Source organism: Artemia franciscana, chromosome 9 (assembly GCF_032884065.1).
Source record: "Artemia franciscana chromosome 9, ASM3288406v1, whole genome shotgun sequence".
In the NCBI taxonomy this organism is placed as follows: Eukaryota; Metazoa; Arthropoda; class Branchiopoda; order Anostraca; family Artemiidae; genus Artemia; species Artemia franciscana.
The window spans coordinates 16,812,262-16,835,026 of NC_088871.1; the positions used below are offsets into that span (position 1 = coordinate 16,812,262).

A 22,765-nucleotide genomic window follows, 5' to 3' on the forward strand; every position below is an offset into this window, starting at 1 on the left:
ATATATATATATATATATATATATACATAAGTTTGTTAATTTTCAATGGAATATTTGTTTTAACTATAACATTGCCTTCGTCTCGAAAAGTTTGGCTAAAATACAAGTTAGTGAAATAGGTTTTTATACATTCTAGCAACTGGAGGCCTGAAAAATGCTGAACTTTATACCTTATAGGCAAGTTTTATAGAACCGTAAGGTAAATTTGAACCAAATTGTTTGAAGTGTCAGTAATTTTCCCTTTAAAATGACAATTATCTCTTTTCTTGGTACATTTTCCTTTCTCTGACCTAATCCTAAAACTTGGTACCAATTTTAAGGCCTATTTACGCAAGACTTTATTCCAAGGTTCTGCCAATGCTAATTGTTGAGTTCATTTTAATCCAAAACTGTTTGCAACAAACGGTTAACCATCATTCAGAATTGACTTTGACCGAAATCCAAGCTCAGCTGGTTTAGACTTGGTTAATATTGGCCAATCAGAAGTTTCTCTAAAGGTTCTGATTGGCTAGCATATTCAAAATTCCAGTAAAAAAATTCTAAATTACAGTTGGTTTCAATGTGTAAGCTCCGTAAAATCTTGTTGCGAATGGGACCCTTTATAAAGCTACAATCTGTCTGATATAAAAGAAAGCAGAAAACTTCTCAAGTCAGTTTATTCAGTATTTAAATACAATTCAATTCTACAAGACTGAATTCAGTTACTTCTAAACAACTGCACTAAAATTCTAATGCTATTCGTACACTATTGTATCTTTCAGTGCTAAAAGCGACATATATACGTGGTATTCAAAAACAAAGAAATTACCAAAACGAACTTAGGTCCTTAGTAGGAACCTTCTAGGATTTGCTTTAACGGTTTCCAAACTAGTTCCATTATACATTTGGTCCTTATGCTAATGTTCAAGAAAATAAATATTATTTACTAGCCCTATTTTTGATTTCTCTTTTGATCTATGTTAACCTATTTTATTTGAAACCCGTTTGAGCGATAGGATACTACTGTCATCTCGCTAACTGAACTTCCCTGATCTTGGGTTAGGATTCATGTGTGACAGTATAAATATGTAACATACAATCTTTAAGATAGAAAATGAATGATCAGGCAATTTAGATACTGAGCTCATAATACTGATTCATTAAGTAAGATATGCCGGTTTTCTAACGCTATTTGAATATATTAACCAATGTGTGTGTGTGTGTGTTTTTTTGTACTAGACAGCATGCGTTCATTATCAAAATCATTTAACCTTGATTTGGTGTATTGGTAGAGACCATATTCCCCTCCTATTTGAATTTGGCAAATCAATCTTTTAACAAACAATACAAATAGAGTTGCTACAATTTTGTCGCATCTGCCTTGATTAGCATTGGACTTGATTGGTAAAAAAAAGACAAAAAAGGAACAATTGTGTACATGTTGCAGTTTTTCCCTTTACTCTTTTCAAGGCAATTGGGTAATACCTCATTTTGGTAAGGCAACGTTCCCTCCTGTTTATTGCAGCTATAAAACATAATTTACTGAATTTAACTGAATTCAAACTAATTAAATATCTTGGTGCAAGGTATTTTCCAATCTAGGGGAAGGGGTATGGTCCCCTCATTACTCCACTACCAGTTGGCAATATTGTGATCGATATAGAATGCAATGGAAGTTTTTTACCTACCTAAAGATTTGTTAAAATGTTAAGGCGATGTGGTACCTTAAAGATTTGCCCTATTTCGTTCATTATAAATGTTTTTACTTTGTTTGGGCAAACTATTTAGAATTATGTTGACGGCCTTGATGTAAATTTTAGAACTTAGATAATAGATTTAAATAAACTAGAGAAAACTGAAAGCCGACATCAAATTTCCCAGATATCTTAGAAAAAACGCTTAATTTCTTTCAATTTGGGCCTGATATGGAAATATTCAGTTTTGATGAGACTTACATCATCGGGAACTGTGAATTTTGTTTTTTCTATCAATTGGAACAAAATTTTCTAATTTAGGTTCAGGAGAAGTCAGTCCCTAAAAATATTTTACCTACCTGCTCGAAAATTACTGAAAATCAGTTCAAAGGAGTTATAATTTTGTTGATCTGGTCGCTTTACAAATGGGGAAAAGGCCAGGTAGGCTTTTATGGGCCTTGGGGGATGGTTGGTAACAAGTACTACCAGGAGCTTTATTTTCGCTGATTTTTAATGGTAATTATCTCTTTTACTATGCAAAATTTTAAATATACTTAAGCCAACGCATACAATGTATTTGAACATAAGATAACACTGTTATAGATGTCGTGATGTTTTCAGGCACGTAGACCCAAGACCAAGTCATGTCGATTTTCATCCACGTGGACAATAATACCCATCTGTCAACCCAAATTTCTTTAGTAAAGTTATTATAAAGAACTTATTCAACAAAACTATTTTTTAACGAAAATTTTGACTGGATAATCAGTTTGTGGCCAAAATTTACCCACGATCCAATATTTGAATTCTCAAGCAGAGAAGTGAAAAAGCGAGAAGCTACCAACCAATTTATAAGTATTGGTACATACAATATAACTAAAAAAATTTCAATCTGCGTTCTAAGGAACATATGAAATTTTCAAGAAGGAATATGGGTGGTAATTATCAAGGATGAGATGGATATGCCACCTCCTCTATGTTATTACTATATATTGCGTATAGATATACGTTTCTTAGCTGTTTTTGGTACTCAAGTTTTCCTATTTAGGTTAGACCCTTGTCCGATTTTCTAAAAAATTACCTGAATTTCCTTTTATTTTAGTGATTATTTACTTCTAGTTTTCGGCTACTTATTCCCCACCCTGTATATTTTTCAAACATAGTTCAATTTCGTAAAATAATTATCCTAAGGAAATCCGCAGGAAAACACGCATTCGAATTTGGTTTTCAATGACAATTTATATTAATTGTTTCTGTTTTTCTAGTTTTCTGCTACTCCCCACCTTATGCTCATTAAATATAATCAAACATTTCGTGGTAAGGAACTGTAAGTAAGGAGCGACTTGGCTCAATATTAACCAAAACTTTAGAAAATGGAATTTTAATATGAAAAGATACATTAAAAGAATCAACACATTATGCTGATTCCAAATATATAAAAGTCATGAAGTTTAGTGTCCCAACAGAAGCTACGAGCCTGAGAAATTTGCCTGATTTTTCCAATAGGGGGAAACACCGCCTAAAATTCCCCTTGAAAAACCATCCGATTTAGCAGATCAGAAAACCCTATTACAGAAGTTTCAACCCCCTATAGATTTTCTATCTTTTGCCAGAAGAAAGATCACGGATGTGTGTTTGTTGTTTTTTCTGAGTGATTGTATCGAAATAGTGGCCCTAGAAGATAGTGAAAGGGTGCATTTGAACGGACATTAAAAGTTCTAGTGCCCTTTCTAAGAAACCAAAAATATTGGAGGGCAATTATCTTCCTTCTACGACCCTTTTTTCCCCGAAGTTTTCTGATCAAAATTTTGAGATAGTCATTTTATTCAGCATAGTTGAAAGATCCAATAACTGTTTTTATAACTTATGTATTATAGCAACCTCAGTCAAGTTCCTGATCTGAGTAAAACCGGTTTTCTGATCATGAATGGAATTTATTTAGTTGGCATGTGTAGTGATAGAGATTAGTGTCTGACCGTGGATGTTAAAATGAAGATTTGGGATTTGCCAAGGACTGAAGAAGAGGCAAATAGACTCTTCCAGGATTAGGTTTTGTTTTTCCAAAACAAAATAGGGCGTCAATGGACACAATATAACTTTATGCTCTTTTGATAAAGACCCTTTTTGTAAGTGAACAGCTAGGCCATGTAGGAAAAAAGTAGGTTTGTATGTCAACAATTAGTTTGTTGACAGTAAAATTCCATTGCTTTTCATAACTTTCTTCTGTAGTTTCCATATTTTTGTGAATAACGTATTATGTTTTCATAATATTTTGGTATATTTAACCTAACTTCACTTCTTGAGTGAGGTAGCTATAATATATAAGTATCCTATGTCTTAGGGATAAAATGACCCACCACTGTCCGTGGGGAGAGGACTGTAAGCTACGAAATTTGCCCATTGTTTACGTACAGTATTTTTTTTCATTTGGAGGTATACAGGTATATTTCGGAGGTTTTTTTTGTGCTTTGGGTGGTTTCCATAGCGAAAAATTTTGTGGAGAGAGAAATTTTCAGGGGATGAATTTTCAGGGGAATTTTACACTGGGGGAATTTGAAAGAATTTTTACGCGAAATTCTTTTTAATTGTCTTACTTTCTTTTTGCCATCTGAATTTTGCTTGTGGACATAATACGGAGAATTGTCCGGGTATTTTCAGCGCTTTTCCATTTCTGGGAGAAATTATTTTCACGGAAGGGAGGATTTCCGGAATGATAGAGAAAACAATCAAAAGTTATTAAATTTTTCAAATGTAAGTGTGCTAAGGTGAATTTTTCTGGCTGAATCGTCCGCAAGAAATTCTACGGAATTTTCACCGAGGATGGAACTGTCTGGAGGGAATTTTGCAGAGGAGGAAGGGGTGTATTTTACGCGGGAGTAGATTTACACGGAGGAGTTTTCTGTGAGGGATAAGATAATTTTTCATGGAAGTTGAGCCAGATCTACCGACCTTATTTGAAAAACAATCAGAAATTAGGCAAAGAAGATTAAAAAAATAGGAAGTAATGAGAAACTTTAAAACTCAAATCGAACAGAAATTGTTCCGTATTGAGAAGGGGTTGCACCTCTTCACAATACCTTGCTCTTTACGTTAAAGTGTGACTTTTGTCCCAATTTTTTAGGAACGGCTACTGAAACACAAGGGCTGTTTAATTAGAATATGAAGTTTTTTTCTGAATGCGCTAAAAGCTTAATTTCTGTTCGTTTTTAGTTTTAATGTTACTCCTTACTTTCAGTTAATTTGTTTTAATTCAGTTTCTTAGAACGAGTATTCAAGGCAAACCCAAGAAAAACACAGTTTCATATTCAATTCCCGACGAAATTTTTGAAGATAAAATTATTTGGAAGCATTATTACCCGAAATAATGGATGGATAGCACGTAATATGGCAATGCGTGAGCCATTTAAAAGCGCATGCATTGCTTCAAAGAAAAAGCATTCTGGCATTAGCTTTTATATACTGCATGTATAAAAAAATTACTAAAAATTCGTGAATTTATACTTATATATGTGTTTTACTGTATATTGTGTCGACGTTTTGCGGTCTTTATCATTGGACTTTTTCTATTTGCTTGGGTTAAGACCCTGGTAGGGTTTACTTTAAGATTACCGAAATATGTCTTTTTATTTTAGTTGTTATATTCATAGTATGCGGCTATTTCAATCTTAGAAAGAGTGTCCTAGCCGAACCAAAAGAAGAGAAATAAAGGCTTAATAGAATTAAACGTGTTTTCCTCGATAATAAAAACAGCATTTATCTAAATAGGAGCCATAATTATTTTCATCAAGTTCTTGCGACCTCGACCTGGGATTTTTCGTTGTTTACTTCGGCAGGGGAGATATTCATGTGAGAAAAAATCAACCGCGACAAAAATTTCTGGCAACAGTAAAATATTTGTGAAGCTCCATAGATTTTATATGGAAGCTTTATAACCTTAAATTATGGATGGAAGAGGGCCACGTCGTATGGCAATCGGTGAGCCGCTCCTGGGCGAGTTGAGCGATAAATACAACCCTCACATATTCAGGTTAGGCCTGCTAGGTTAGTTTCTAGCTGAATTAATTTATACTTACGTATGCAATTACTCTATATTGTACATAAATATAAAATTCTTAGCTGTCCTTGTCACTAAGAATTATCTATTCAGGTTAGGATAAGACCCTGGTAGGGCGCGGTTTTGAATTAGATTTTCAACGGAAATCTCCCAAGTTACTTGTGTTTATGTATTTATAGCATACAGATAATTGCCCGCCCCGCAACCCAAAGAGAACACTTTTGAACTCAACTTTCAATGTTTTTATTAGTTGTTTGTACATTTACAGTTTCTGCCTAATGCCTCCCCCCCAGAATAATTCCCTCCCTAGACGGTTACCCCTCGGAATATTCCCCCTGCGTATAAAATTTTCCTCGTTTGAAAGAGTTACTAGTTCAATCAAAGTTCCGTCTCTTGTACTCCTTTTTCTTCTGCCAAGGTATAATGTATTCGTACAGAAAAACCTACTCATTTGTAAATGTCGACTTTTCAAATTGGAGCGTTGTCCTTTGACCAATTTACCGACTAGAGAGTGATTGGAAATCGAATAATAAAGTACCACATCACCTTAAGTTGAATTAAATTAAGAAGTGAAATTAATCCCTTGTATAAAACTCTGAAAAATTAAGCCAGCTTGACCTCTCACAGAGACTATCTGTCTTGGCTTTATTCTAATTAGCCATGGCTCTCAAGTCTTTCATTGCTTCTACTAAGTTGATCAATTCAAAATCAACGAATTTGATCAAGTTGGCGGAAGTAAAAACCTGATAGCCATTGCTAATTAGAGATAGTATCCCTGTGAGAGGTAAAGCTGGCTTATTTTTTTCAGATTCGTATAAAAATGTCACTCAATGGATATACATCATTTCTACTTAACAGAAGAGGGATAGGGTCTCTACTTGTATGTTTGATGAAACTTAGTTTTTTAGTAAACATAACTAAATTGGAGAACCATATAAAACTATGAACAAGCTATTTCATATAAGCTTACCTTGAGCAATAAAATTGTTACCGGTACTTTAACTCTTCAAATGTTTGCAGCCGTTTAGATCATTGAATTTTGAAATGACCCAAAACATATTATCTAGACTAATTTCATTTTGAACATTCAGTTATACATTTAAATCTGACAAGTGTACATTTTCTGTGCATTGAGCTTATATCCTTGTTGCTTCATTAATTTCTGTTAAAAATTTGGCAGAATAGCGTAACTATGAAAATAATATAGGTTGCTTTTCTTATTTCTGTATCCATATTTGATACCGTATATGAACACTACTGTATTATGGAACTTGGACAACTAAACAGCGAATAACACAAAAGCTTTGGAATAAATAGTAAATCACAGTCTTTCTCGTTCGCCCCATCAAAAATTCTCTAATTAAATAGCACTTTTCTTTTAGACATTAAGGAAGAATAATTTGCAAAGTATGGCGGGATTTGAGCCTAAAAAGTAGCTCTCCTTCGAAAATTGTTTTTCGCAAGTTCTGAACAATGAAAAAAAAATAATAAAACACTAAAATATAGGACTAAATATTCAAAAGAATATATTCATTTTTAATTTTGCGATAGATTCCTGTTATTTACCATATACGTGGGTTTTTTAACGAGTTGCGTTTCTTGTATGCAACAGCAACCAGATATACTTAGGGAAAGTAGCATAGGTGTATGGCCTTAGTCTTTGGGGTTATGGGGAGTGGGGATAAGATGACTGTTCGCAATGTTTAGAGTGTTAAAGGCACAATCCAACCAGCCTTTGAGGGGAAGGTGTCATCCATAACAAAATCAGTCTGGCCTATTTTTAACAAATGGTACACTTCGACGCGTCACTCTTTGGCCTTTAATTTTAGATAAAAGAAAAGGGTTCATTTCAAGAAAGAATGAAAAAATGGTTTGTAAGAACAAAACATTCTGACCTCACAGCCCAAAATGCAAACTTGGGTTGTTTTTGCCCTATTTTGCATCACCGTAATTTTTTCACATCTAAAAAAAAATTACAGCAAAGAAACAACTTTGAATTTTATACTAGGGATCTATATAATATATACTAATAATAGAATAGTTATGAACAAAGTTAACAAACCCATCAGTTAGATTTCCCATAATCCAAATATAGTTTTTGAAGATATCTGTTTACTTAATCATTTTTCAGAGAAAACTCCTTAATTACCTTAGAGAAAGGAACCTTTTGAGGTCCATAAGGAAGGGATTTACAACGGAAGTAACCTAGAATATGCGCCATACTTTCATCATTATTTTTCTTTAAACGTCGTTTTGACATTACAGCACCAACAAAAAGAAAGCGATTAATTAATTAAACTCCATCTTTTTTACCCCAGAAACGATCAAATCGACTCCTTGCTTTTTCAAGGACGTCTGATGCAAGAGATTTGCCAGAAGATGGGGAAACTAGGGGAGCAGCAATACCATCTTTCGGAGAGCCTGGGGCCTCTAAAACTTTATAAGGGTTGAATGCTGTTGGCTGATATAACACATCTGATGGGACGCCTTCTGCTTCCAATACTCGGTACTGCTGTGTTGGCTCTATCACTTTTGTCCCACCGCTTTTTTCAGTTGCGGGGGGAATTACAGGTTTGGGTGTGTCAAACAGGAAACTAGGATCTTCTAGGCAGCGAAGAGTTGAACCTGGCAAAGGCCTTGAAATAGGTTGAACACGGATCGGTTCAACCTTTCCGACTGGTATATCATGCTTCTCCGAAAACTTTTTAGCTTCTGGACTTTTGAGGGGGCTAGGTTCAAATCTTGAAACTTCTGTGGGGCTGTTAAATTTATGGCCATTTATAGAGGCTTCAGCGTTAGCGTTTACGTCTTTAATTTTCATCGGAGAAACTACTGAGCTAGGTTTTGAGTGTATCTCTATGGGGTGTTTTACTGGAGGTCCAGCTGGAGGGATCATTTCTTCGAGAGGCTTCTTAAAACGAACACCTGGAATTAAATAATTTTCTAAGCACGATCACCATTTCAACTGTTTTATTGTTAAATTGATGCTATTATTAATTTTTTTATAATTCTTTTGCTTTTCATAATGCTACTTTCACGTTTGCAGACACACGGACAAAACATATATTTGAAACTTTTGCCTTCATCGTGCTTTTTTTTGTCCAATTAACCGAAGAGTTTTGGTAATTTACGAGAGTAGAAACTGGTGACATTGACAAAAAAAAGTTCCGGCGTCATCTAGTGCTTCCCGCTTCTTGGCTGTTTTTTTCAAGCATCGTAATTCTGTTTTGTTGTTTTTTTTTCGGAAAATGAGACTAGACAATTATTACTAGACTAATTTTTACTTTATTTTTGCACTAAAAAATGCCAAGAAACGTCGAATGCTACATGGTGTTTGTGATTTTTTTCTCTTCACATTAGTGCCAGTTGTCAATCTTGTAAGTTACTCATACTCTTTGATGTTAACGTTAAATTTTTCTCACATGATTTTATTTGCCTCTTGTAGCCTCTATTTCCCCCTCTCTCTTTTAGGTGTAGCTTTGGTTTAAAAATTTGGACTATAAATTTTAAAATTTGGTCTAAAAAATAAGATGAATAGTTTTGGGATATATCATTTTTGTCTCCTTGTATTGCTGCTCAAGTTCATAGGAGAATGTGCTAATATTTTTTTTCCTGTAATATTTCTCTATTCATTGCTGTATTTTCTATATGGCTGACTAGGCTAAAGCTTAGAGATCCATCAAAAGTAAGGGCACTCGAAGACTTCTTTAGTGCAAAGCATTAGCACGGGGTTATATGCGAAGAAGGTTTTGTATCCCCGCCGTTAAATAGCGACGGCTTTGTTAACATGGCATTGTTTAATGAGTCGCTTAAAAAACTATCTTTCTTCAAAAAACTTTTGTCCCAATGTCACCCCCAGTATTATTTCACTGCAAAAGCTATATGATTTCCATTTATTGCTCCGACCTCTAAATTAACAGCACATTTTTTTTTGTTTATATGTCAAGGTTGAAAGGGACACTGAATTCTTTCGCGACTACACGACAAAACACAGCGCACCAACAATGAGAAATGATATCCGATTATAGTTTACGCTTCATTCTGTGTGTCAGGTCCCTGGCCCAACATAAAGTAATTAATTAATAAGTATTTAAATGTTATCATTTCCAAAAAAACAATTCCAAAAACAAACCATTTTTTGTTAAAATCTCCTTCAGTTTTTTGGCGCAATAAATCTTTCAAGTTTCCTTTTTTTTTGAAGTGTGGATGTTTGCGTCTTTAAAAAGGTTCAATCGCCTCCAGAACGTACATTCTAATTTACTTATTAGTAATCCCCCTAATTTCAAATGCCATAGCGTAATAATGCATTTTTCTAGCAAACCTTTGGGCATTAAATTAAATTTGACTATTTAAATATACCGAGTGTGAAATGGGGTCTTATTCAATTTATACTTGAAATTAAATAAAAAAAAATAATTTTTTTAGCTGAAAGTAAGGAGCGACATTAAAACTTAAAACGAACAGAAATTACTCCGTATATGAAATGAGTTGTCCCCTCCGCAATCCCTCGCTCTTTACGCTAAAGCTTTTAATTTTTTTTAAAAAGTAGAATTGTGGCAAAGAGTCAAACTTTAGCGTAAAGAGCGAGGGATTGCGGAGGGGACAACTCATTTCATATACGGAGTAATTTCTGTTCGTTTTAAGTTTTAATGTCGCTCCTTACTTTCAGCTAAAAAAAATATTTTTTTTTATTTAATTTCTGAACGTTTTTGAATTAATGCATGTTTGGTTTTGGCTCTCCGCACATAAATTATTAAAATGAAATTTGTATAATAATTCTTTTTTCTTTGCTAAATGGCTTTCTCTTAGTTTTGATCAGACGATTTTGAGAAATAAGGGGTGGAGAAGGAGGCCTAGTTGCCCTCCAATTTTTCGGTTACTTAAAAAGGCAACTAGAACTTTTAATATTTAACGAACGTTTTTATTAGTAAAAAATATACGTAACTTAACAATTAACTTACGTAACAAACTTTCATAACCTTATATTTTTAATATGTATACGAGGGGGTTTGTACCCTCGTTAATACCTCGCTCTTTACACTAAATCGTAAGTTTTGTCCCAATTCTTTAAGAATGACCCCTGAATCAGAAAGGCCGTAGAATAAATAGTTTAAATTACTAAAAAATACTTTAGCATAAAGAGCAAGGTATTTATCTCCTCCTAAATACCTCACTCTTTATGCTAAAGTATTTTTAGAACCCCTCATATGCGGAATAATCTCTGTTCGTTTTAAGTTTCAATGCTACTTCTTCCTTTCATTTGAAAAAACGTTTTCATGTTTATTTTTCATTGTTTTCTTATAGTAATGCTTGAGAATCCTGCGCCCTTTTCATTGAATTTTTCTTTCCCCATGACAGATTCCTCCAAGGAAAGATCCTCCAACATAGCCCCCTCTCCTCAGCCCCACCCCCAAGCAAAATAAAATCCCCCTGAAAACGTCTGTACACTTCCCAATAACCATTACTATATGTAAACACTGGTCAAAGTTTGTAACTTGCAGCCCCTCCCCCAGGGATTGTGGGGGAGTAAGTCATCCCCAAAGACATAGTTTTTATGGTTTTCGACTATGCTGAACAAAATGGCAATCTCAAAATTTTGATCCGTTGACTTTGGGAAAAAAATTAGCGTGGGAGGGGGCCTAGATGCCCTCCAATTTTTTTGGTCACTTAAAAAGGGCACTAGAACTTTTCATTTCCGTTAGAATGAGCCCTCTTGCAACATTCTAGGACCACTTGGTCGATACGATGACCCCTGGGGAAAAGAAAAAAAAAAAAAAAACAAAAAAAAAACAAACAAATAAACACGCACCCGTGATTTGTCTTTTGGCAAAAAATAGAAAATTCCACATTTTTGTAGATAAGAGCTTGAAACTTCTACAGTAGGGTTCTCTGATACGCTGAATCTGATGGTGTCATTTTCGTTAAGATCCTACGACTTTTAGGGGGTGTTTCCCCCTATTTTCCTAAATAAGGCAAATTTTCTCAGGCTCGTAACTTTTGATGGGTAACACTAAACTTGTTAAAACTTATATATTTAAAATCAGCATTAAAATGCGATTCTTTTGATGTAGCTATTGATATCAAAATTCAATTTTTTAGAGTTTTGGTTACTATTGAGCCGGGTCGCTCCTTACTACAGTTCGTTACCACGAACTGTTTGATAACTAAAATGTACGAGAGATTTCGGTACATATTGCATCTTAAACCAAGAAAAAAGTAATCCTGTAGTGGCATAGAATGAAACTTTTTTCAGAATTCCAACCAGGTATCTGGGAACTGAATATTCTTCCATTTTCTGTTTCAATGAGAAAATATCCAGAGCCTTAAAAGTTCCCCATTCTTATTTTCAAAGAAAACCTATACACTGAATGATGTACAGATTTGAGTAAACCTTTACAAGATTATGTAAAAACTCAGAGAGAAATTCTAAAAGACAATGTGTAAGTAGACGGTTCCACCATTATTCATTACTAGGTCATCAGTCATTATCTGGTACAAAAAAAAAAAGTTTGCTGTCCAGTTTTGTTCTTAGCTAATAATATAAAATTCTTTGCAAATCACCAAAAATTAGTTATCAAGAAGACTGTCACCAAAGCTATTGGAAACCTACTATTTATCCTCAAATTCTAGGCTTGGCTTGATTACTTAGAGTCACGCTTGATTGCCTAGAGTCAGGCTTATTGCCTTTCAGTCGTATTATTTTGGATGTAGAAATTTTGAGGAATAACCTTCATAGAATTAGTTTCATGGATTAGGAACGGCATGAATAAAAAATTCTATCGCTTGTAACTGATCGTACCGTATGGGGTGGATACGCTGAACAACACCCTTCATTGACCTCACTCTGCTCAACGTTTCTATTTTCTGCCTCTATTTGGCCGCGTGACAAAATTTATCCTTAAAGATTTAGTCGTCTTGCATTTCATAAACTGAGGGAAATCTATGGCCCCTTGCCCCCATTGGAAGTTACCCTAATAATTACTCAAATATAGGCATATAGAGCGCCTCGACTTTGACCTGACCGTATAAAGTATAGCACCGAATAGTTCACGAGCCAACTTGAACCAGCTTAGTGACCACGTGTTAAAATGAAGCTACTCATTATTCTGTATTCTTAGTTTGGATTAGTTTTGAGCATTCAAGATCCTTTTAAAACAATGCTTCATGTGTTTTACTGCAGTTAGTCTTTTCCTTATAGGACGCCAAATCCTGGTGCAAGAAAGAGTTTTAAAAGACAGCATTTGCGTTTTTTCGTCTGGAATTTTAATGCTGCTTTTGTTTGAAATGTAACAAGATTACATCTCGTTTATATAAAGGAAAATAATGGTTGTTTTCTTTAATATGAAGGAGTTTGGGTTGGATTTGCTGACTCGATGAATATGAGCGTAGGGGTTAGACTTTGTTTACTAGAAAACCTTATTTTTTTCAAACTATTTCAATAGGAGCTTAGAACAACATACAAAGGTTAAGCTATTTCAGAAACATCTCTGTATGATATTATTGGTGTGATAAATCTATAATCTCCATTAATTTGTATTTCAAATGATTATGTACGGTGGAATTCAGCTGAGAATATGTTAGTACAGAGCATGGTCTCGAGGGTAAGATTACAGTCCAGTACGATGTTGTTGTGTGAAGTCTGTTGTATTTCCGGGTTGAGGGAAAAGGGATGAAGGAGATGGGGATAAAAGTAAAACGTAAGATGAATTTGCAAATTTCTTAGTGTCTTCGGTGTGAAAACATCTGGTCATTCAAGAAAACACATTAACGAGAGGTTCAGTAGGACTAGGCTCTCCCATGGTTCAAAACGCGGTAAACATTTTTCAAAGAGGAGTCGTCACCATTAAAACAGTGTTTAGATAGTTTTTTTTTTCTAAGCCATAGATCCTATCGGAAAAAGAGCGCCCTTTTTTAGGAAAAACTGAAATATCGAGACGAGAGTAGAGCACGATGAAATTCCGAGCCTCAGAAAATATATTCTTACCTTCGACAATGAGTTTGAAACTCGAGGATCATTTTAAGCATTAACTGTTCGTCAAAATTAAAGACAAACTTACTAAATATGGTTAAGTATCAAACATCTGTAAAAAAGGAGTTGCGTGACATTTTTGATATTTAAAAGAGAGAGAGAGAGAAAAAAAAACAGAAACAGACAAATGTATAGGAAAAGAAACTTGTCAATTTCTCTAGGGAGGCGAGATGGGTTTTTCCAATTCTATCGCTGCACCACTAGCAATACTAAGGTAATGTCTTAGCATGTAGCGGTTTGTCAACGAACCACATGTTTTAGTTACGAATAACGACGAATAACCGTATTTCCTAAGAAAAATTGCATAGTAGGAACAAAGTATGCATACAGGAATTGAAAAGCAGAAGTTTTATTTGTAAAACAAGCAACATATAAAACAAACTACAAAGAAAATCACAAAAAGCAACAAAACAACAGAATAGCGAACAAAGGTAAGTAAATGTCAAACCTAAGAGAGCCAAGCTTCAAACTGTTAAAATTATTAAGTAAAGCATTTAAGTATCAGTAATTACACTGTTTAGCATCACATTTGTAAGAAAAAAAGGAGAAAATGGAATAGCTCATAAACCAAAATTATCATCTTTTAAATAATTTCCAATATAAGGATAAACTCGCAAAATATCTTTAAATGCACACGAGTTTCTCACCTGGAAATTATCAAATCATATATTAAAGTTAATAAATAGCATCACAATTAGATTTAGAATAGGTTGATGGACATCGTCATTTTCTAAGCTGCGTATGTATCCCGAAGGTATTATTTCTTAAACACAATGGCTTACTTATAGCAAGGTCTTTTTAACTATAATTTTCAATCCTTGCATGTATTGGTTTTTAAATTTAGAATTTTTTTAAAATTCTCTTTGGACATCAAAAGAAATTCCGAGAAGCAAATCTATTCTTGTCTCACCCTTATCAAGTACGAATGTGAGAGTGTGTTGAGAAGATGCTTTTGGCCAATAATTTCTTGAAGTCTAAAAATTTTCTTCACAATTTGCAATCCCATCCACATAATAACTAGTTTGTTTTTGCATTTTTTTCTTTTTAAGTTCACGCCCTTCCCTCAAAATAAATTCCCAATTCTTTGCGTATCCTGTTTCTCTATTAAAATCTTCTTATTACAGTAAATATCTTGGAAAGACCACTGTTCATACATTTTATGATTTATGATTTTATGATTTTTCAATAAGAAAGACCTTGTGGGCACGGCTCACTTCCAACACGACAGAAGTTACATGACTAGGCAAGCAAAAAGCATAAATGATGGATGTTAGAAGATTGTGAAGACCTAAATTGAATTATGATTATTAGTTGTGTTTTTCTTACAGTAAAATTTTACCATCATCAAACTAAACTTTACAGTTTTATTATCCTATGAGAGATGGGTGTATACCCATCAGTTATATCATCGTTCTTAATTCACCAGTTCTAGATAGCCACAACCGAACTAGGGATTTAAACTGAGATCTTACAGAACAACTAAATAGGGTGTCATTGAAAAAAAAATCCATAAAAAATACACCATTATTCACTTTTCTAGATTTCTAAATAACTTGGTCACATGCGTGGAATTAATAATTGAACAATTAACAACGACCAAGTTGATAATCGATCTCTTCATTTTTTCATGCCTCATAGAAAAAAACCTCCCTAATTTCCTCCATTTTGGAAGTAGACTTTATGATTTTCTATGCTGCTTTAAGAAACTTTGGAAGTAGTATTTTGTTACTGGGCTATCAAATTTCAATTATAAAAGGAAACAAGAATTAACAAAGGAACTATACGGCTATAAAACAAGGAACTATAGAACAAGGAACACTAGCTTGATACGCCTACAGATAACCAAATAAAAAACAAACCTTTTTTTTATCTAGCCAAGAAAAAAAATGATGAAATATTTCGGAAAAGATTTCAACCACCATTTTCTCGATCCTACGAGAAAAATATCTTTTGGACAAGAATACAAAGCAGATAATTTATCTTTAAATACGTTTCATACTTCAAGCTTAACAGTTATTTCTATCTTAATGTTATTTTTTCCCTTAAATTGTTGTTTCTTTCGCCTTTATTTAATGTTTGATGGACCTTAGGGTAAGTTGCTTTTCTCTTTTTTTCTTATCAAGATGCTCTTGCATTTTCCCCCTTGAAAAAGACTTCCTTTCTCTCTTTTTCACTAATGGTTGGCTTTGAGTTGCTGCAATAATCGATTTTTGGTTTTCTTGACTAGCTGAAAAATGATGCTTTTTTCGTTTTTTTTCACCCTTTTGATTAAGTCTATATCTGCTTTGACTCTAGATTTTTATTTCTAAATTCTGTGAATAGAAAGACAATGTGACCTAAGAAATAATTTGTGGCTAAACTACGGCAAATGAAGTAAGCAAAGGGGAATTAATTGGCAGTAGGAAAGTTTTAAGTAAGCGCAAGTTGGAATAACCTAGTAGGATTTTTGATAAAACACATGGCAGAATCATGCAAAACAAGGTATGCTTAAATGGAAGCTATAAGCACATAGTAGCAACATTCACGGGAAGAAATACAGACAAAAATAGCATCAGTCCTGGGATTGGTGACACCTGATATTCAACTAACTTCCCTAAACACAAAGTTTTAAGTGAACCAGCAAATGTATATCACGACAGCCTTAAAAAAATCTCGGTGCTGGTACCTTCCAGACACAACGCCCGGGGACGCTTACCCCCTTCCTTTTTTAAGGCTCTGGAGAAACTACAGGGTCAATATTATCTGTTTTGTTATTTTTGTTGAAGGTTCGTTTCCTATTTTTTCTTCTTTTTTTTGGAAAAAAGTTATATTTCATATCCCTCTAATATTTTCGTTTTTCGATTATTTTGTTTTGCATCGAAGGGATATTTCAGTGAAAAGGATACGTAATGTATGACCTTCCGTCTTTTCTTGTAATAAGATTTTACTGTTATTTCTTTTATTCTTTCTAACCCCTTCCCTGAATTAAAGTGATATTTAAGTTTATGGTATTCGTAGAAACTTTCCTTTGTCACATGCGATAGAGACTAGGATTTTTGGTTAGAAAAAAAGTTGGACGCCTAATGGTAGTGTCGGGTTAAAGTTCAGAATAGCAGCTTTGCGGTAGCTCAAAAAGTTGTTGTGATGCGTAAATGAACTTTTCAAAACTAACGCTTGGAGCCAAGAAGATTTTTTAATGTTTGTATCTGAACCCTGTTTCTAGTTATTGTACTTGAAAAAAAAATCTTCGAAAGCAAGACATACAAGACAGGGTTGATCGATTATCAAAAGTCTGTATAATTATCTCTACAACTTTCCAAATAGTTGCTCTTTTATGCTTCTACATCGTGTTTTTTAATGGTCTGGACTAAATCTAGAACACAATAGAGAATCGGAATGAACTTTTTTTCACACGTATGGAAGCACCGAAATTTTTATAGTAGAGCATTAAAAATTACACTTCACACCTAGAGTGGAGGGGTTTATTTCATTCTTTTGTGTTAAGAACTGGAATGTGCTCACACAAACTGTAAGAAAAATTTCCCGCGTGTTATTAAAACAAATTTTGACTTAAATAAGTTTCTAAAAATAAACGTTCTCCTTCCCTCATAACACACGTTTGACTGTAATTTTGGGTATAAATGATGGTGAAAACACAGTAGTGTGCTTACAGGTGTGGGGAGGGGGGTTTTTAAATCAAGGCCATAACTAATTCATATGCAGGAATCCGTAAATATGACGGAAGTAACACTAATATTTAGTATTAGACTTATTTTATAATAAAACCTATGCGACGATGGTTATACGTTATTTACCTATATCTTATTACTAATTATAAAATAAATCTGGACTATTTGTTCACACCTAAACACAAACATGGCCATATTCCTATCCTTTGTGGATTCCTGCTACATTATCAGCTACACTTAACAAAAAAGGAGTTAATTTATATCACGAAAAGGCTCTAAATCACAGTAAGTCTCACTCAGTGATCTGATCATTTTCTGAGTAATAGCCAAGGGAGTCTTGTGAAGTCATACCTGCAGATGGGGCTGAAGAATTGGCAGGCTTGCTAAGAGGACGGACATTCATTGTTACGCGCAACTCGCCAAGGCAGCGAGGCCCTTCAGAATCTAGAAAGAAAATTTCTATGAAAAAAAGTATTACCTAATGGTAAGTTCGTGTCGTCAGTGGACAGCGAAAATCTAGCATTTATATCTTATTAAAATTGTTCAGGAGAATGGAAAAAATTTACGACACTACGAGTAAGCATTCAAGATAAGATTTTTCAACGTACGGATAACTTTCGCCCTCTGATGCTCATTAAATTAATTTTAATCCCTCTGCAATTGTCTCAAAGCTGGCTTGTACCTACTAACTTGCACTTGAATTAGAACACAATCTGGGCTGCAGCTCTTCCTGGTTCAAGGACACTGCATTTTCACTTTTGGACACTGAATTTCACTTTTCTTGGTTGTTGGCCGGTGGGGTAACAATATCCTGAAAGTCAAGATCTCAACAGAAGCCAATATGATGGAAACCTTTCGATTGGCTCCCCGCCCGTCTAGTCAGTGCTCATTCTTGTCTTGATTTGTCTGACCCAATGCTTTTTTCATCCTGAAATTGGTTTTCAGCGTAGTGCCTTTTTTGCTAGCATTTTGCGTGGTCTTCTATACACGTGGCCAAACCAGAATATATTTGCAAGGTAGGTCCAATCTCGGGCTTCATGTCCCACATTCATGCCTGAATCTAGGGGAATGGGGGGGGGATTTGCTCTTTGTTTATTAGTGTTTTCTCCCCATCGATAAATTCCAAAAGTACGGATAACTTTCGCCATCTGATGCTCATTAAATTAATTTTAATCCCTCTGTAATTGTCTCAAAGCTGGCTTGTACCTACTTACTTGCACTTGAATTAGAACACAATCTGGGCTGCAGCTCTTCCCGATTCAAGGACACTGCATTTTCACGTTTGGTTATCACTTTTGGACCCTTTTTTTTCACTTTTGGACACTGAATTTCGCATTTCTTGGTTGTTGGCCGGTGGGGTGACAATATCCTGAAAGTCAAGATCTCAACAGTAGCCATTATGATGGAAGCCTTTCGATTGGCTTCCCGCCCGTCTAGTCAGTGCTCATCCTTGTCTTGATTTGTCTGACCCAATGCTTTTTTCATCCTGAAATTGGTTTTCAGCGTAGTGCCTTTTTTGCTAGCATTTTGCGTGGTCTTCTATACACGTGGCCAAACCAGAATATATTTGCAAGGTAGGTCCAACCTCGGGCTTCATGTCCCACCTTCATGCCTGAATCTAGGGGAATGGGGGGGGGATTTGCTCTTTGTTTATTAGTGTTTTCCCCCCATCGATAAATTCCAAAAGAAGGTGTCCACGTTGTTGTGACCACCTCTCCTAAAAGAAGTTTTCTGATCCCCTGCTCAAGCACGAGCTTAACTTAACTTCAGTCCGGCTCGTTTTGCCCGATTTGAGGCTTCTCTAGTTACATCATAACAGTGTTTTCGGTATGCCTCCCTGTTTGTCGTTGTCCTGGGAAGAGCTGACCAGAAAAGTTTTCCCGCCAGCGCTTGGAAGGTCGTCAACTTGGGCGAGAGGGATTGATTCTTCCTTCAAAGACTATTTTGGGCGGTTGGGCATGATAGTTTAAGGGTAAATCAAGGAAGACAGTAGACTTTGTTTGGGTATTCGGTCATGATAAGTGATGCCAGTGAGCTTTTGAAGCGATTTAGTTTCGAATGCCGCAAGTTGGTGCTTGTAATCGGCCTTTAGAGTTGAGTTTAGAGTCTACTTCATACGTTGCAATTGGAACCACTAAGGCCCCAAAAGTCATATACTCATTTTTAAGAGCATGTATTTATTTTTCCAAAGAGAGTGCAGTGGTTTGAAGCATACGGAAGCAAGAGCGAGGCGTCGTTTGATATCTGGTCGCTCCGTTCAATTTTATTGCCCTGAACAGCGACAATGGTGACAGGGGGGGGGGGGAGTCTCTGCGTGTCTTGATATTCTCATTGCCTTGGTCTTGATGGGTTTTATCTTGATTCCAAAGGAACTAGTTGCATCGCCGATAATGTTTGCACTGGTTTGGAGATTCTCTATTTTTACCTTATGATCACTCCCGTGTTTTTAGGGACAAGTGCAACCACACTATTTAGGAATGGGCATAGAAGAGTGTGTAAGAGAAGACATCGTAGGAGAATACCTGTAGAGGAAGAAAACTCTTCAGTAAGTCCTTCACTAGTCTGCACCGTGCTTCTCGCCTTCTCGTTCCTTATAATATCGATGTTATCAAAGAAAATTTCCATAGTGAGCCAAGATATACCAGAGACTATCTCGCTAGATCAGACACACAACTCCCGTTTGTACACACGAAGCTTTATCACGAATGACTCTGAGGTTATTAGACAGCCACAGAGCAACGAAGAGGGACAGAGATGTCAACAACCGATCTAAGTCATAAATGGGGTTGATATGATTTGGAAACATAAGATCAGAGATTTATTATAAACTAGGAATTATGTTGATGGGCTGATCACCAATATTTACTTCATAATCTTTTTACTAAGAAGCACTTAATGCCATTCAGGTGTGAACTCGACCAAATTGAAAATTTCTGATACAATATCTATGCAAAACTTGTGACAGAGGTTCAACCTCGTCCAGTTTCAGTTTGCATACTTTTTGACGGGTTGGCCTAGCAAACCTTCATATTTGGCCATATTAATTTTATATTTTATGCGGATACGATTGCCAAAATAAAATGTCTCTGTCGTCAAGCCATTTCAATGTGTTTTGTGTGCCTAAATTGACGGAAGCTGTCATTAATAAAAGTGATTGAAGTAAAGATGATTGATTCGCTCCTTTATTCAGTGTTAATCCAAGTGACTAACATCTACTTACCGTTTTGCCGATAATGGGAAATTAAATAATTGTTGAGCCGGTTGAACGAACCATTCAGTGATCAGCTCAAACATCAAATTATGAAAAACACTGGAAGTTTCATCGATCTAGCTCAGATGATTATCTTTAAAATATTGAAGAAAACTTGTGTGGAAAGTTATTCCTTAACCTAAGCAACTCCAAATGAATAACGATATGAACCTACTTACTTTGCTTAACACCTTGGACTGGATTGAGCGGCTTAGTTGGTTCAATCGGCACAGTCCAGTTAACTGGATCTGGAGAACGAACTAAAAGAGTTTCAGGCGATTTCACTCTGGTTGGTTCTGCTGGGGCCTTTTGAAGAGGGTGAAGAAGGATTTCATCTTTTAGTGCTGGGTCATAGGAAGTATCTGAAAATAGTTTGATTTATTATTAAATCACTTTATTCTAAAATATCATATCGTCGTCGAATCGAAATTTGTTTTAAAGATGTTCTTCATCAACTTTCAGGGGTTTTATCAACTTTCTGGAGTGTTAATCAGCTTTTTTTCGTGTTGATACTGAAGTTGACGCTAAAGATTCCTAAAATTATTAGAACTTCTAATATATATATATATATATATATATATATATATATATATATATATATATATATATATATATATATATATATATATATATATATATATATATATATATATATATATATATATATATATATATATATGATATATATTCAACTGGAGACAATTCTCCATCTGTCTCAATGAAAATACCAGAAAAGGATATTTTTCGATGAAGATACCAAAAAAGTTTTTTTATTGATATAGAGGGGGGAGGGGGAGGAAAAGTTGCCTCCTCTCCTAGTTGGCAGCACTGATGTAGAATCATATTAAATCGCGATCTAGAATTATTTTAAGCTGAAAGTTTAATTTTAAAGGGATTTCTGAAAAGAAGAGATCTAATAGTAGAAAATTAATCTGCTAATTTCTTGGCTTTGTCAGAGTCAGTTAGTTTACTTATGCTGCTTTCTTCTTTGAAACTGTCTAAAATTAGACAAAAATGTAGGCATAATTGGTGTAAGTAAATGAGACATGATCATTTGAGGATGGTAAACCTATATTAAAAATATTTGTGCTAAAATAAATCAAAACGGCTGGATAGGTGTAGTGCTTTTCAAGTTAAAAATGTCTGTATTTATTCAAAGCTGGTGAATTTTCCGCTACCTTTCAAAATAGAATTTCTTTTTAGGTCAATGGTCAATTTGAAATTAGACTTTTTAGTTTGATCTATCTTCTCAGTATGTTGGAATATGTTGGTCAAGCAAATTTGTCCTTGTTTAGTGTTCATGTTATAGACACTTAAAATAGTTTCAAAAAATATGTTACCTTTTCTGTGAAAACGACTGCTTATCATTTGAACCTGTACGTTATAAAATCTCAAGAAGGAATCGGCACTTAGCGTCTCTTTATAGCTTAAGAGATGTTTCTGAATATTGAAGTTTATTGTAGCAACAAAACAAAAAGGCAGAGAAAAAATATGTCTAGAACATGTTTAAAAAACTGGAAAGAAGCCTTATGGATGAACTTGAAACACGCATGAGACAACACTTTTACCAATGATATGATAGCCACCTCTTTAAAGACAGCAATTCTAATAATTATTCTCCTTAAGACTGCTCCTTCTTTCAGCTACCCAATCCACCCTGAAATGTCAGTTAATATTGTGAAATTGCTGGATGTCACCATCTCAAGTGACTTGAAATGAGATTATCATATTAATGATATTTTGAAACGAGCAAATGCCACGTTTCCCTCCTTAAACTCCATAAAAAAAAATCAAATATCCTAAATCGTATTGCTTGATGAATTCTACCTCATTTGTACGCCCAATCCTCAAGTACACCTGCCATTTTTGGCATTCTGGCATCTCCAATGAATTGTCGGAGAGAATAGAGACAGTTTAAAAAGGTGCCTAGGAATTATTTTCAATGACGGTAGAGTCCCTTATATCTTTTTTCTTCAGAGAGCTAATCTAGTCACCTTCAAGGGAAGGAGAATAAACATTTCCTTGAGTTTAACTAGCAATGCCCTCCATGAACCCTAGTTAAATTTTCAATCAGGTCGTAGTTGATGTGTT

The 22,765-nt window shown here is 34.9% G+C and overlaps 1 protein-coding gene across 11 annotated transcripts in view; it reads right to left on the minus strand.

Annotated features, from left to right (window-relative positions):
- Positions 1 to 640: 640 nt before the first annotated feature.
- The window catches only part of LOC136031071 (nuclear protein MDM1-like), a 195,303-nt gene continuing 173,178 nt past the window's right edge, over positions 641 to 22,765 (minus strand). For all 11 annotated transcript variants that reach the window (XM_065710319.1, XM_065710318.1, XM_065710322.1 and 8 more), the window contains 3 exons: positions 20,854 to 21,036; positions 17,776 to 17,868; positions 641 to 8,652 (listed from right to left, as the gene is read on the minus strand). In XM_065710319.1, coding sequence (XP_065566391.1) covers positions 8,021 to 8,652; positions 17,776 to 17,868; positions 20,854 to 21,036 — 908 coding nt within the window. In that variant the 3' untranslated portion in view covers positions 641 to 8,020. The remainder of the gene's footprint in view (positions 8,653 to 17,775; positions 17,869 to 20,853; positions 21,037 to 22,765) is intronic.